Below are 17,074 nucleotides of genomic sequence, written 5' to 3'. Positions count from 1 at the left end.
GTGTACCTAGGATATAAATTTGTAAGCAACCCAATTACCAAAAAGTTGTTCGAGGCGGGTCGGATACAAAATAGATAAAATCCAAGTATCTAAAAATCACCCATTAGCTCTTCATATGGTTTGTGCCATAGAGGAAAATTTAAAATCAACCTGACCTTTTGTCTCAACATTGTGGTTTTACTTTGTATTTTTTAGCCCAACAACGGGCAGAATCTGAAAATGAAAAGCAAGGGGGGCAAGCAGCAGCCTGAATGTAAGAATGTTGAGGATGATGAGAATGTAATTTCTGGGCTTGGGAATTTCACAATTCTGGGCTGTTCACGAAAATCCATAAAGTTTGCTAGCTGTTTTTGGTGGATTGGCTTTGCCTGATTTGGTAACGTAGAATTATGAGAAATTATTGCTTGTTATTTTTTTGATAATCGCATGCACCTTAAAATCCAAGTTAATTAAGACATGTTAGAAAATTAATTACGTACTTTTATGTTGGCGTTATATATAGACCATTTGAAAACAAAAAAAAAAAAAGAAACTTTATGGTATTATTTAGTGTATCAATATTTGTTTAATGTGAAATAAAAAGACGGTTAGAAAGCAGAAATGCAAATAATGAAAAAGATTCTTCATATAATGCATAACCAAATGAATTCGCATTATTATTTTTTTTTTAAGCAAAATACAACTTCAATCAAAATGAAAAGGTCATTGAGATAAATATGCATCCAACCTTTTTTGTATCATAAAACCATTTTTTTGTACGTTGTAACTTTTTCATATCCTGTCTTCTTCTACTAGAAGAAGCTGGAAAATATACATAAAACGAGAAGAAGACGAGAGGATAATACTAACACTTGGCCCTTAATTAAAACCTCTAGCAATGTCCGTGCTAATCTGATTAGTACTTGTTTGTTCACTTAGGTGGCGTTCGGTAAAAAGGTTTCGGAATGGAAAATTGGAATAAATTCCATGATTCATGTTTGATTCACTACTATCGGAATTGAAATTTTGGAATGATAGGTAAAAATTTAGCATTCCACTATTCCTTAGTAAGTTGGTGGGTTTTGTCTCAACCCTAATCTTCCGGCCCTGATTAATACTTTTTTTCTAACAAACGACAGTACCGGGGGATAATTTAACTATAACTCAACGCACACCAAAGAGAGTCTCGCTCAACCTAAGGGGGGACTCACACGACTTACCCATCCGGACAATTGCTACTAATCTGATTAGGACTTGTTTGTTCACTTATTTGTCTCAACCCTAATCTTCCGGGCAGGACATATTGCACCCTTATTTATTTATTTTTTTACTATATAAAATATTGTGTCCCATATTCCATGACTATGATACAGAAAAGAGCACAAATTTTAACGCTACTATATTTTGATGATTTTAATGTGAATTCAGTAAAATAAGCCTTGATGGCACAAAAACCCAGTAGGCTTTAATAATCGAAAAGCACATAGCCAATCACTCAACTTTGTTGTATCCGACAATAGATAGTACTTCTCTTCTTCCAAGCATTATTTCCCCTACAATAAAAAATTACCTGAAAGTAGGACCAATACCCAGAATATATAGGAATGACTGCTATATACAATATTAACATAATATACTTACACATCATCAATTGCAATACAGGTAGCCTTATTCAATATTTCATCCATCAATATAGAAGCTGTGCTTTTGCCTCATATAGTTCATAAATTCAGACATGCCTTTTAGAAAAAGAAAAAAATATAAAAGATAAACTGTACAAGAAGTAAAGAAAAACAAATCATGCGAAAATCACCTCCACCGGTAAATTGTTCAATTTTTTTTTTTTTTTTTTTTTTTTTTTTAGGGATAGTTTGAACTTTCAGGAAGTCCAATAAACAGTCGCGTTTCTATCTCCTTTACTTGTCTCAGTGATAAGGGCTGTCGACTAATCGATTGTCCCAATCGTTGCTGCTCATACTGCAAATGTACCTTTTCAAGGAGATATATAAGTTAGTCAATAAAAAAGACCTACACAAACTAAAACATTAATAATAGTAGTAATACCTTAATTAAGGGGTGTTAAATAAATCGTCAACATTAATTTGATGCATTTATGACTTTTTCGTCACCATTAAAATTTGTACAAAATGTGAATTTGAAATGGAGGCTCGTGGATTTAGATCTTACCTAATAAATTTTTTCGTCCCTAATTAAACTTTTCCCTTATGTAGGAGTTCTTTGAAAAGAATTTGGTTGAAAAAAACAGAATGAATTTAATGACTTCCATTATCCCATACGTATCCAACATCGAAAAGTACAAACGGATTTTTCATTTCAGGTCATTCTAGGGTATATATATATATGTAAAAAAAAAAATTAATGAGTAACAAGATCGAGTAAGCTACCTTTTCTCGCAATTCCGCATTTTCCTTCCTGAGGATTTTCTCCTGAATTTTGAGGAGACATGCAAAGAATATTAACCATGCCAGGCCACCAATTAATTACATGTAATGCATAAACTTTGTTCTTGACCAAAATGGCAATCAAAGAATAAGAAGCAACTCCTGAATCTTCAAAAGGGTATTTTACCTCTTCTTTCAAGTGATCAATTTGCTCCCAAAACAATAGGCTCTGCAGGAGAATTGAATAGTCTATTTTAATTAACCACCAGATTTTACACTCTGATCACATCATTTTAGAGATTCTTGTTGCAAAATACGTACCTTTCTTGACCTAATGATGTTTAAACTTCTCTCCAATTGACCTTCTATCTGTTGCAGCTCATCAAAAGAGGAGGTATCCAAGCCATCTCCCAACAACTTTCTGCAACATACAAAAAATTATGTTGCTTTTAATCACCAAAAAACTGCAAGAAATTCGTGTTGTTATCCGGGTAGGATGAATTGTGCTTAAAACTTGAACAAATGTGTCAACGTTAGGACAACAACCGTTTAGTTTCTTCAAGAATCTCAAGTTTTTTTCTCAGAATTGCAACCTCTTCTTCAAAATTCTGCACAAATGAAAATAAGCTCAGCACGAATCAAAAGATGTAGCAGAATAAATTTGTAGACAAGATTCATTAAGTCAAAGAATCAGTTGCCACTGATCATGGTCTTGAATGAGATTCCCAGAATCAAGAAATGAAGTGAATGTAAGACGTTACTGCTATTCAATCACAGTTCGAAAGGATCTCGACTGCCATTCCGAGAAATCAAGAAAGCGAATGCCAAGAAAATGCTTATTTTGGACTTCGAATGCAATTCATGGGCTCACGCAGCTAATATTTGCTACCAGCACACAGTTGAACACTTAATTCCCGCTATCCAAAGAAAATTCAAAAGGTAATTTCACATGTGAAAATGGTGCAGAAAACTCAACTAGATACCATTCATCCTAAAAACAAAACAAGATAAACGTCACAGATGGTAAACAGATACAGCACAACCGCACAAGAAATAAACCCTTTAGTGAAGAGGAGATGCAAAAAGCACATATATCCAGTCAAGGGAAAGGAAAAGATAAAAAAAAAAAAAAAGGAAGAATTTTCTAAACACAAAACTTCCTCCATGAACATATTTAAATATACTCACTTAACCACAGAAGCAAAAAAGATACAGTTGCTACTGCTTGCAAGGGAAAACAGTTACAGCCATATCCACTGGCAACTGCAGCAGCAAATCATATATGGAAAAGATTCTGACCTGTGAATGTTGTAGAGCCATTTTTTCGCTCGGACATAGATTCCTGATATTCTTCTGGTAGCGCTCTATTGTACTTGTGGCACTAAAAGCATTCGAGGGAACCGCCATGAGACCAAAGGTACAAGTTGCTGTAATAAATTGTTTAAGCAGAAATTTATGCAATAACAAGCAGGCAATCGATAGTTTGATTCAGTTTCCATTTGGCAAGACCCAAATCCTACGAAATTCAGGATCCAAATCTGTATGTGCATATACTTAACGCAGGGGAAATGCTATGGTGCCTAACAAGAAATGAATATTAAGTTTTGTTAAAAAGAAAGCAAGTTTTGTTGTGAATGAGAAGATTAACACACTTATCACCCAAAAAAAAAAAAAACCTAATCTCATCATAACTAGGAAAAAATTTACTATACCTAACAAACCTAAACACTAGCATAACAAAATAAGCCACTCAATCTCGAGAGAGAAAAAGAGAGAGCAGATAGGTTTAATTACTGGCAAATACGCCAGAATAGACCAGGTGACTAATAAATGTAACGAGTGCCTCTATTGTGTTTGCAATCCATTAAAGTTATACTTGGCATCACAGGTTAATTTAGGAGATTTAGGAAAGCAAAGCTTCAAAATGTGAGTACTACAATCCTACTTAGACATTCTCCATGACTCCAATAACAAGAGTGAATTCTCTCAATCTTGAATGTTCAGGGGGAGTTTCATCACTCCACCCGTGCTTCAAGTGTGTCAACATTAATTTTACACTAAGGATGGCCAAATTTTACCTTGCTAAAAAGCTAAAACTTTCATAATGTGCACATGTGATGATGTGATCTTTACTACACAACAAGAAGATAGAAGAAGCCAAATATTTCCATAAATATCTAAATTATTTGATTATCTTCCACGTTGAGAGAACCCTTGTTCTCACCATTAATGCTGCACAGTATCCTTATTGCTATGTATCTCTCAGGTGAAGCAGGATTACTTCATATTTCATGACAAAAAGCGCCCTCGCATATATATATATATATATATATATATATATATATATATATCGTATTATATATGAAATTTTTTTTTTGGTAGTTCCAATTTATAAACCAATAATGCTAAAATGAGTTGCTTGTTAGGATGTAACTGCACTAAGTTAAAATTGAGAAATGATGAATATCACTGGCTATACATTACTTAGAAGTTACAGTGTCATTATATAGAAGTGGTGATCGCCAATGGTGATGCAGTTTAGGATTCATGGATAATTGAAATTAAAGGTCCACTACCATATTTGTAACACTATTTGTTAATGAATATATTTCAACTTTGAGTAGTTAAACATGCAACAATTAGTTGTATCTAGTAAGAAACATGTAGTCAGACAAATGAATCGTACAAAGGTGAAACTTGAATAAGAACCAGTAACTCTTAGATTCCACAATTTGGTACTAATCCTAAAAGCAGTATAAGTAGGTTAAGAGGATTTATTTTGTTGTTGGCTTCTTTGAGACCAAAGTACACCGTTCGCATTGCTTCAACAAAGAAGCTATAAACATTTGAAATTTTTGGGGAATAATCACCTATTTGTTCTACTCTTATAGCAACTAAGATGGAAACTTAAAATTGCTCGAGATTTGGCATCCTTTTATAGTTGTATAAAAGTGGAAACTCATGCATTTGAATAGTGTTAAGCTAATATTTCAGGGTTTAATAATACATCACCGCGGTTGGCTACATTCACTAGATTCCTGCTAAGCAACATATATAACTATATTCACTAGATTCTTCTTTCCTATACACTGATTAATATGCCAGTATTTGCAGGCAAATTATGTGTTTGTATTTGATTGTAAACATTAGAAGACGAACTCTTAATTAACTAAAAGAAAATAGATAATGCCAATTTTTAGCAGATGAGAAGGACCACTTCCTCGTAGTACTAATGCATATAGGCCGGAGTGGTTGGCCATCTTCAATAACAAGTACAAAAGCACAACACCAACTTACTGGCCTCATTATAGACATGCTACCATTTCCACTTGCATTCCAGATATAATAAACCTTTTATTTTGGTTGTAGAAAAACAAGTATGACGATACAACCCCTTGTAGTCTATTTACATAATGCATTTTAAGAATTACCACGAAAAGTTACTGCTTGTAGGGATGAAATTCTGTGTCTCATAACACTTGCTCTGGGAAACTTGCTCTGATTCTATATAACACCAGGAAAGAACTCATGCTACTGATTTTTATTTTCTTTCAGTTGACAGCTTGACATACATATTATGAAAATAAAGCTGCAGAATTACCACCATTGATGACATTGGTTTCTCCCGTACTTCCTCAAATTCTGTGTATCTTGTCTAACTAATTTTTGCGTGCTTCTAAGGATCTAGTATTTCTGCCTCCGGACCAAATAATAACTAAATCCATTGTAAAACACCTTCAGTCAAACTCATTAAAAACTGCACTTATTGGTGATTTAATAGGAACGGACATAAAACAAGATAAGGGATCCCTGATCCCTTAGCTCTGATGAAAGCTTGAGAACATACTTGGAATGATTAATGGTCAATCCGTTGTAAAAGTGGACACAATATTTGATGAAGATGATATCATTTTGATGAAAGGGAAGAAAATTAATAACAAATAAGAGAAGTAGACAGAGATTGTGAGCAGATCCTGTGCAAATGTTAAAATGGTTGATGTACCTGGAACTTGAGAACTCATAAAGCTTCCCGCTGGGGGAGAAAATGATCAGTGCAACTTCTGCATCACAAAGAACTGATAGTTCAAAGGCCTTCTTGAGAAGTCCCCTTCTCCTCTTTGAGAATGTCACTTGTCTACTTGCTGCATTTTCTATCCTCTTAATCTGAGTTTTCCCCCTCACCATTCTTACAATTTTAGATAAGAGACGAGGTCCAAAATTAAATCCACCGACAACCCTGAAAGAGAAATCAATAATGATTCCATAAAGGTCAAAGTGCAAAAAAAGAAATTAATCAAGAATTAAAAATCTAATATAACCCCATGAACAAAAAAGGTTTCCAAAAACAGAAAGATCCAGGAGGGAATGAAGTTGATTGACCCCAAAAATGGAAAAACAGACAAAACCTTTTCTGGGAAGTCTCAGATCTGCAAGATGGTAGGTGAGAAAAGCTGGAAAATAATGGGTAGCAAAGACACTAGTAGAAACCCTAAAGAGAGATTTTTCAGGCAAGATGTACAGGCAAGATGTACAGAGAAATGATATTCCTCAAAGTGTTTGTAGTCTTTATAGTAACTTTGGAGAGAAATGATGGCTCCGTTTGGACAATATAATTCAAAAATTTATAAATATTATTCTCCTTATGTCATAAATATAATTGTTAATTATTTTTTCATCTTATATATACCGTATTATAATATTATTCTAGATAATTTTTTGCCGAATAATTACATTACCACTTGTTGGAACAGATGCATAACATATACCCTAAAGAGATATTCCTCAATGTATCTGTAGTCCTTTTTTCCCCTTAAGTCTCAATTTCAACCATAGAATATATGCAAAACGTAAGTGATTGAGAAAAACCAGCAAGGTCCCAAAACGTTATCCCATTTTCTTCTTTTGGTATGAGAAGCACGAAAGGGACTCCTCGAAAAGAAATGACGGAGAAAATATATTTGTACAACGGCAAGTGGAAACCCGTGGGAAGCATTTTTAGCTATTTTAGCAAAGATGCCGAGGGGGGACCATTACATATCAAAGTGAGCGCAAATTTTCAAGCTGTGCATTTGTGGATCGAGAGATAAAGAAAAGAACCCAAGGCTGCCTTTACACCCGACGTAGTTTGGCGTTTTTTCACATAATATTCTGTAATTTTAAAAGTCATGTATAGCCTCTTTATGATCATTTAAATTAAAGTGTTAAAATAACGAAATTTATATGTAATATCAAAATCCATTAAAATGTCAAAAGTATGTTTATATAAAGTTAAAAATTATTTATTAATCACACATGAGTTATGTATATATTTTGAAAACTATAAGAAGGTTACGTGGTAAAATACTAAACCGCAAAAGAGTTATGTGATAAAATACAAAATTATAAGGAGTTAAAAGTTTCATGCATATTATATTTATATATTTTAATCACTTCAGAGGATATTTTAGTTTTTAAACAAAAGTAATCTAGATATTTTTTTGACTCCATTATAGGGCATCATTTCCGTCATTTTAAAATTTTTAGTCCAAACTATAAGGAAGAAATATATAGCATTTAAAAGTACAAGAAAATTATGTAAAAAATCACTAAATCACGGGGACAAAATGTATTTTACCCATGATTTTTTAGCATTTTTCTATGTAAGTTTTTTGACAAATCTCAAGGCATTTGGCTCTCCTCTTTTATTAATTCCTTTCTCCAAGTCTGATGTTGTTAATCGCTCTTTTCACGAACTGATAACTGATTATTCTTTTTCCTTTGCTGGTATATTAATTTTTGTTCGTATATTAATTACTTCGAGGCTAGATGGAACAAGCTACTAGGTCTTTTTGTTCATTGAGCACTAGAGTTAGGTAATAAGTTCAGTGTAGCCAAACCACTAGCTTTGCCACCAAAAAAGAACTAAATTCCTTTTTGAATTATAGGTCGGGAATTTAAACCTCATCTGCAGTGAAAAAAATTCAAAAAAGGTGCTAAAACGTCTGTTTGGTCTAGTCAGATTTATATATTTGCTAACCTCTTACACAACCTTTTTAGGCTCTTTTCTGCTGTAGAATATGATAGATTATGTTATACGAATGTTATCTTTGCAAAAAAAAAAAAAGAAGTACAATTCAGCCAAAAATGCTCCAAAATTGATGTGACAATTAGCTTTAAAACAAATTCGGGACTCTCCAGTTGAACTTTTGTATTCAGTTCTTCTAGTTATATAATTCACATAGTATTTGATGTATTGTATTCAATTCTTCTAGTTATATAATTCATATAGCATTTGATGTAAAATGATAAAAGTTCTATATAAACATGAATTTTGTTAACCCACAGACGTAGAACTCAAAAAATGTCACCGAAAAGCTGTAGGAGATAAATTTAATGGAACCAATATATGTGGTGATACAATTTACACACATACAAGTATCTGTGAGAGAAGAGGAATAAATATCAACAATAATAAATTAATTACACACCATAATAATTAGCCTATCAAATTTCACTCTTCTCAAATGATAACAATAATAAAACTCTCTATTTATAGACTACTTCATAAATAAGTTTGACACCATAAAAGATTTTCTAATAAAATATTAATTTTTAATAATAAAATTGCTATAACTTGACACCAATAAAATTATTACAATCCTAACTTGAGTAAAACATTACTAAGTAATAATATAAAAATTTTATATTTTTGAGTCTTGATTTAATATGCTAACATTGTTTCCCTTAAGTCACTCTCTCTTGAATTAGATTCACCACCATCACGAACAATAATCTCCCTCCTGTCCGTTGAATTAAGATTATGAGAATCATAAAGTGATGAGTTGTCAATGAATTGATATCAAATTATGCGATAAAAACAGTCTATTTAGGTGCGTAAATTATTGCAATGAGAAAAATGTTTGAAAATGAAAAACTAGTACAAGATGGTGTTGGTATATAATATGCAAGGGAGATCATCGTACAATTAATTCACCATCACATCAAGTTTGCATGAATTTACGGATAAAATTTACAATAATTAATTAGACCGAATTGAACAAAATCAATCACGTAGGCATTTGATCCCATTAAAACGTGTAAAACTTTTCTATAAAATTACCGGACCTAGAATCAAATTAGGGTAGCCCTTAGAGATATAACCCCTATTTTTGCCTTACAAAGGGAGTAGAGTCTAGAGATTTCCACTATGCCATCATTAAAAGAAGATGAAAACAAGGCTAATCCTAATCAAGATATTCATGCAATTGATGAAAACAAGGCATCCTAATCAAAATGTTTATGCAATTCAACAAACGTGTAATGAAAAGAGTCAAATAATGGTGGTGAACCAGCATGAATAAATAATAATCAGTGATTGTGTGTTTTCTTTCTTCCTTCCTTCCTTTCTTTCTTGGGAAAAATTAAACGACATTCCATTACCTTAAAAAGGAATCTACGGTGGATTTAAGATGGCAGGTTGAGATTCACATCCTTGTCGGTTGTCAACAGTCAACACTTTGGCAGATTGATATGCAGCGGGAAAAAATCCATCGTTTTAGGGTTGGCATCAGTCATCTCAAAAGCTGAACCCACGCAACAGAGTTTGATGACGTTATGTCCGTACAACACTAGTAAGATGTCATTGTCCGACCGTACAATTTCGACCATAAATAGGCGCCAGCTCAGCACACTTCAGACAGCGTCACGTGCTAATGTACCCTTCTGGCCGGAGTCTGGGCTGTTACTATTATTAATTTTTGCTTGTCAGAATCATACTATTATTGATGACTGTGACTGTCCTTTACCATTTGCCTTTTCTGTGGTACGAATTTTTCTTCTATGAGAGTATCTCGTTGTCCCCGATTGGGTATGGTTGGTTGGGGCCTATCATTCCTTTGATTTCTTCTTCTTTTTCTTTTTTTTTTTCTTTTTGTTTTGGGGTAATGCATTGGTGGTATTCTGGCACTTTTTAAAGTCTTAACAGTGAAAATAAATATTCGAAAGTCATTTATCATGAGAATTGAGCTTGCCACATATTTATCACGAAAACTTTGAATGTCTTTCGAGATAAAGTGGCACACAAAGGAGAAATAAAAAGGAGAATTTGTAACCGTTTTAGAATCAAATCCCTCTTCCCGTTTCTTAAATCATATCTTTAACTTGTTAATATTTGAGGTACCAAAAAACAAAAAGTTTGTAAAAGGTTTAGTGGGTGAAATCTAACTTTTATAAGGATGTAATTTTGATACATCTTTTATCGGGTGAAATATGCATCCAACATTTTGTATCATAAAAGTATTTTGCATTCATGGGATAAAAACTCGGTACAATTGTGTTATGTGCGATATCGTCTGATTGATATATATGTTTAATTTTTTGATATACAAATGTATCATAGTGTTGTATAAAATATATGTCAAATATTTTACATTAATGTGTACCACTTTTACTAAAAAAAAAATAATATAATCCAATTGTGTATCGAATAATATAAAAAATACAACAACGAGATTGAACGGTAACAAACCCTAACCGCACTGGCATTCCATATCCTCCTATAAATTGGAAAGTGGCAAATATAATATCGTTTCTTTTCTCATTCTTTGGAGTGGCTAATGACGGGGAATACGGCAGTGGCTAGCTACTACAAAAGATTTGCTACTTAATTTTGGTACAATTTTTAAATTTAAAAAATCATAAAACGAGAAGAAGACAGAATATTACACGTGGCCCTTGAAACCTCTACCAATGTCCCTCCTAAACTTGTATTTATGTATTCATTTATGTTTATTTTTCTTTATAAAACATTGCGTCCTTCATTGTATGATGGGGGAAAAAAAAGAAGCACAAATTTTAACGCTGCCACATTTTGATCATTTGAATGGTAATTCCACAAAATAACGCAGTAGGCCAATAGGCTTTAATGATCAAAAAACACTTAGCCATACACAACTTTCTTTCATCCGATAATAGATACTCCTCATCTTCCAAGCGTTATTTCCCCAAAATTACCTGAAAATTGGACCAAAACATAGAATAGGAATGACTAGAACATTCAATATTTCATCCATCAATGTAGGAGCTGCTTTTAATTTGCCTCTCATAATTAATAAGTTCGGCGCAGCTTGAAATAACATGCATGCCTTTTATATATAGTACAAAGAAAAGTAAGATAAACTATAAAAGAAGAAAAACAAATTATGCAGATTGTTCATTTTTCCTTTATTTTGGGACAATTTTACTTATCTCAGTGACAAGGATTAATTATTCAGTACTAATCGTTAGTTTCAATCATATTGCAAATTCATTTTCTGAAAAAATATAAATTACTCAACAAATAGGTTTGGCATATACATACAAACTAAACATTAATGACAGCAATGCTTTTGGGAGGTGCTGAATCTCATAGCCCTTCATCTCAAATCCTCAACATTTGGTTCATTTATTAATTTAGTGTTACCATTATTAAGAATTGTACAGAATTTGAATTTGAAATAGAGGTTTGTAGGGTTTAGACGACCTTCCCTAATACATTTTTGTCTCAAATCGTTGGAGTTCCTTTTGAAGAATTTGTGTCTTTTGTTGAAAGAAGAAGAATGAATTTACCAACTTCCATTATCCGTACCTATTCAACATCATAGAGTCGGAATAGACTTTTCATTTTTTTCATTATTCTAGGGTTCATTTATAAATCAATAACGTTATGAGTAATAATAGTAATCTACCTTTTCCTGCAATTCCGTATTTTCCTTCTTGGGAATTTTCTCCTGAATTTTGAGAAGGCATGCAAATTAAGAAGATTAACAATGCCAATTAACATGAAATTCATAAACCTTGTTCTTGGTCAAAGTGCAAACAAAAGAATAAGCAACTCCTGGATTTTCAAATGCATATTTTACCTCTTGTTTCAACTGATGAATGCGCTCTCAAAACAATAGGCTCTGCAGGAGAATTGGACATTCGATTTTTGACCATCAAATTCTACATTCTGATCAAATCATTTTAGAGATGCCTATTGCAAAATGTACCTTTCTTGACCTAATGATGCATAAACTTTTCTCCAACTGACCTTCTATCTGTTGCAGTTCATCAAGAGATCGAGGAGGAATCTAAACCATCTCCCAAGAACCTTCTGCAACATACAAAAATTATGCTGTTTTTAATATCATGTTGTTATACGATAAGAATGAGTTGTGCTTAAAGCTCAAACGTGTCAATGTTAGGACAACAACCGTTTAGTTTCTTCAAGAGCTCGACTTTTTTTTATTCTCAGAATTGCAATCTCTTCTTCAAAATTCTGGAAAAAAACAAGAAGCTCGGCACGAATCAAAAGATGTAGCAGAATAAATTCGAAGACAAGATTCATTAAGTCAAAGAATGAGTTGGCAGTGACCGATGATCTTGAATGAGATTCCCAGAATCAAGAATCAAGTGAACGTAAGGCATTACGGCTATTCAATACCAGTTCAAAGGATCTTGGCTGCCATTCCGAGAAATCAAGAAAGTGAATGCCATGAAGCTGCTTATTTTGGACTTTGGACGCATGCAATTCATAGGCTCATGCAACTAACATTTGGTACCAGGACACAGTTGAACACTAAATACCCGCTATTCAAAGAAAATTCAAAAGGTAATTTCACATGTCAAAACGCTGCATAAAACTCAAATAGATACCATTCACCCCTAAAAACAAAACACAACAAACGTCACAAGTGGTAAACAGATATAGCACACCAACACAAGAAATTAACTCTTTAGTGGAGAGGAGGTGCAAAAAGGACGTATATCCATCCAGTCACGGGAAAGGAAAAGATAAAAAAAAAGAAAAAGAAAAATTTTCTGAACACGAAACTTTCTCCATGAACATATTTAAATATACTCACTTAATCACAGAAGCAAAAGGATACTGTTGTTACTGCTTGCATGTCTATGAAACAATGGCAAGGGAAACAGTTACAGCCATATCCACTAGCAACTGCAGCAGCAAATCATATATGGAAAAAGATTTACCCGAATATGCTAATCAGTTTCTGACCTATGAATGTTGTAGAGCCATTTTTTCGCTGGGACATTGATTCTTGATATTCTTCTCGTAGTGCTCTATAGTACTTGTGGCACTAACGCAATTAAATCATTGCACGCGATATTATTCAGTGAATAATTTTAAAATAAAGTTTCTCATCCTGATTTCTGATATTATATCAGTTCATGGATCTAGAGACCTTAAACTAGCATTTTTCATCCTCGGATTTTGTTTCTTTTTCTTGTTATCAATAATCTGATAGAACTTTCTAGGGCAAATGAGGTGGGCAAATGACCTCATTCTTCCCTCACATTAACTCATCACCTTATTTCGTCCATTGCGTGTATAAAGAACTTATTAAGTCCTTCAACTTATGAATTAGGTTTCAAAAGGCCTCTAGAAAACACTTCGTCTAAATCGACATAATATCACGAAAGAAACATGAGTTCTCCGTGAGCAATAGATGGAAAGAGTTGGAAGTCTAGATCTGCAACTCTAAGTTGATCACAACAGACCAAGTATATAGGATGAGAAGAATCCATTCACCTCTTGCATTATTGGGGCAAAATTTGATAATCAATTTCTTTTCCTAAATCACATTCAGAGAGAGAGAGAGAGAGAGAGGGCAAATGGTCAGAGCTGTAGATTCAATAATGAGAAAGGAAAAGAGAGGGCAAAAGAGAAAGCATATAGGTATAATTATTGACAAGTACACCGAAATAAACTAAGAGCCTAATAAATCTAACGAGAGCCTTTATTTTCAAGTCAATCGAAAAACTTAAAACCACACCTACATGTAATTTCACCCATCTACACTTTCCATCTGATACGATCTCTAGCTCTTTCTATTTGTGCTATCTCTCTCTCTCTCTCTCTCTCAACACACACACACACACACACACACACACACACACATATATATATATATATATGTATATATAGGTATGTATATATATGTGCATGTTTGTGAATATGTATACACATATGTATATGTAAACAAGTTTAGAAAGAATGAAGTTGATTACCAAATTTTGTCCTAATAATGCATCATGTGTCAGACCCTTTCCCTCTTATTTATTTAGTCTGTTGTGATCAACCAAGGGTGTAGGTTTAGACTTTTAATAATTTTTATCTATTGCCCTTGGAGAACTGTCACGTCCCTCACTTGATTGGCATCTATTAAGTCAACTTGGATAGAATTTTGATCAGGCACCTTTTTAAGACCCAATAGGCAATTCGAAAAACACAATAGGTTCTATTTAAACTAAAGAGACAACATAGGGTCATGAGTTAAACAGGTGAATGAGGTTATCTATCCACCCTTCTCATAAAAGTAAAGAGAAATGAAAAGAAGGTGAGAACAGGCCATTAATTTAAACCCATAAAGTGGCATATTTATCATTAATACAAGACCCAATAAGTTTGTATTTGACAGAAAATGTGTGAAAAATAAATTTTTGCAAAGAATAAGAGATTCAGAGATATTGAATATTCCTATAAGGAGACTTTGCTCAAAGTATCACAACTCTTATAATTTAGCACAGAGAGGAATACATTACCATCATGTTGATTTAGGAATTTTAGGAAGGAATTTAGTGTCCGAATAATTGTTGGTATGAATTTCAATTAAAAAAAGGATTCCAAATAATTGTTGACATGTATTTACATCAAATTGTTTTAAACTGTGAGTCAATGAGAAATCTTTAAATCTTCAAAAACTGTACTCAATATTTATTCCTATATACAAAACACCCAAATTCATCATATATAAAAATTAAAATTCGATCAGAGCAATATTGGAGAACCAAATATGACTTAGTGATTAATACCTTTTTTCTTGATTCAAAACGAGGGTTCATTTATGATGTTTGCAATTCATTTATACCTTCAACTTCCAACAGTATCCTTCTGAAAATATTTGTCAAATTGGTGTCATAAAAAATTTTTCTTTCATCAAGTTAGGTTTTAACAATAACATATTCCGTTATTTCCTTCTTAAAGTTGAAAGTAAGCCAATCCAAGTAAAATTTGTACCAACACAGCTAATATAACATGAAAACGTCCTTTTTGCTGGGGAAATTAAGCTAGAGGCCGCTAAAATTTGTAACAAAAAAGATAGTAAGTTATAGAAAAGCCTTGGATCCTCAATTGCGTCAAATGGCACTGCCATATTGTCTCCACCGAAATCATGCATCTCATTGGAACTTAACTTAGCATAATAGGTTAATTTAGGAGATTTACGAAAGCAAAGCTTCAAAATAGGAGTATTCCTATCCTGCTTAGACGTTCTCCATGACTCCAATAACAAGGATGCATTCTCTCACTCTTGAAAGCTCGGAGGGAATTGAGAAGGTACAATTCCTCGTAGCACTAATGCATATAGGCTGGTGTGATTGGACATTTTCAAAGAATAAGTACAAAAGCACAACAACTACTTACCGGCTTCATTATAGACATGGTACCATTTCCACTTGTATTCAGTATAGCCCCTCATAGTCTATGTACACAATGTGATCTAAGAACTACTACGCAAGGTTACTGCTTGTTGGGATGAAATGCTGCGTCTCATAACATTTGCTACTGATTTTTATTTTCTTTAAGTTGACAACTTGGCATAAAACATCATCTCCAAAAAAAAAAAAAGTGTTGCAGAATTGGTACTTCCTCAAATTGTGTGTATCTTTGTCTATCTAAGTTTTGCTGTGCTTCCAAGGATCTGTTATTTCCACCTCCGGACCAAACAATATCTAAACCACTTGTGAAATGCCTTCAGTCAAACTCATTAAAAACTGCACTTATTGGTAAAAATTGATTTCATAGGAACGGATATAAAACAAGATAAGGGATCCCTGATCCTTTAGCTCCGATAAAAGCTTGAGAACACACTTGGAATGACTAATGGTCAATCCGTTGTAGAAGTGGACATAAAATCTGATGAATATGATACCATTTTGATAAAGGAGAAGAAAATTAATCACAAAAAGAGAGACAGAGATTATGTGCAGATCAGGAGCGAATTATGATGGTTAATGTACCTGGAACTTGAGAGCTTATGAAGCTCCTCGCTGAGGGACAAAATGATCAGTGCAACCTCTGCATCACAAAGAACAGAGATAGCTCAAAGGCCTTCCTGAGAACTCCCCTTCTCCTCTTTGACAATGTCACTTGTCTACTTGTTGCACTTTCTATCCTCTTAATCTGAGTTTTCCCTCTCAACATTCTTGCAATTTTAGATAAGAAACGAGGCGCAAAATTAAATCCACCGACAACCCTGAAAGAGAAATCAATGATTCGATAAAGGGTCAAAGTGCAAACAACAAAAAACACTTGATCAAGAAAAATCTAAAATAATCACATGAACAAAAAAGTTTCCCAAAAAAGGAAAGAATCCAGATGGAATGGTACTGATTGACCCCAAAAAATGGAAAACCAAACAAATCCTTTTCTGGGAAAACTCAGATCTGCAGGATGGGAGATGACAGAAGCTGGAAAATATTGGGTAGGCAAGACACCGGTAGAAACCCTAAAAAGAGATTTTTCGGGCAAGATGTACAGAGAAATGATAGTCTTCAAAATCTTTACAGTCTTTTTCTATTTCGTCTCTTAAGTCTCAAATCTCAACCACAGAATAATCAGTAAAGCGTGTGTTTTATTTCTTTCTTGGGATAAAACTAAACGACGTTTCATTACC

At 33.4% G+C, this 17,074-nt stretch overlaps 1 protein-coding gene and 1 long non-coding RNA gene across 4 annotated transcripts; both read right to left on the bottom strand.

Moving 5' to 3' along the window:
• Positions 1-1,684: 1,684 nt before the first annotated feature.
• LOC113707914 (MADS-box protein SOC1-like) lies at positions 1,685-6,925 on the bottom strand. Its single transcript, XM_027230310.2, has 8 exons — positions 6,788-6,925; positions 6,385-6,618; positions 3,681-3,762; positions 2,928-2,989; positions 2,703-2,802; positions 2,569-2,610; positions 2,385-2,426; positions 1,685-1,968 (listed from the first exon to the last, which is right to left on the bottom strand). Exons 2-8 carry the CDS (start codon positions 6,564-6,566, stop codon positions 1,840-1,842), a joined length of 639 nt encoding a protein of 212 aa, XP_027086111.1. The 5' UTR covers positions 6,567-6,618; positions 6,788-6,925; the 3' UTR covers positions 1,685-1,839.
• A 4,176-nt stretch (positions 6,926-11,101) lies between these two features.
• LOC113707915 (uncharacterized) lies at positions 11,102-17,030 on the bottom strand. 3 transcript variants are annotated; one of them, XR_011820854.1, is made up of 6 exons: positions 16,419-17,030; positions 12,593-12,657; positions 12,389-12,492; positions 12,260-12,301; positions 12,086-12,127; positions 11,102-11,372 (listed from the first exon to the last, which is right to left on the bottom strand). It is a non-coding gene; the product is annotated as an uncharacterized lncRNA (long non-coding RNA). The 3 variants fall into 3 exon arrangements; XR_011820855.1 differs by having other exon boundaries at positions 12,430-12,492; XR_003452378.2 differs by having other exon boundaries at positions 12,260-12,492.
• Positions 17,031-17,074: the final 44 nt, after the last annotated feature.

Source organism: Coffea arabica, chromosome 9c (assembly GCF_036785885.1).
Source record: "Coffea arabica cultivar ET-39 chromosome 9c, Coffea Arabica ET-39 HiFi, whole genome shotgun sequence".
In the NCBI taxonomy this organism is placed as follows: domain Eukaryota; kingdom Viridiplantae; phylum Streptophyta; class Magnoliopsida; order Gentianales; family Rubiaceae; genus Coffea; species Coffea arabica.
This window is presented reverse-complemented; position numbering and strand designations above follow the sequence as displayed.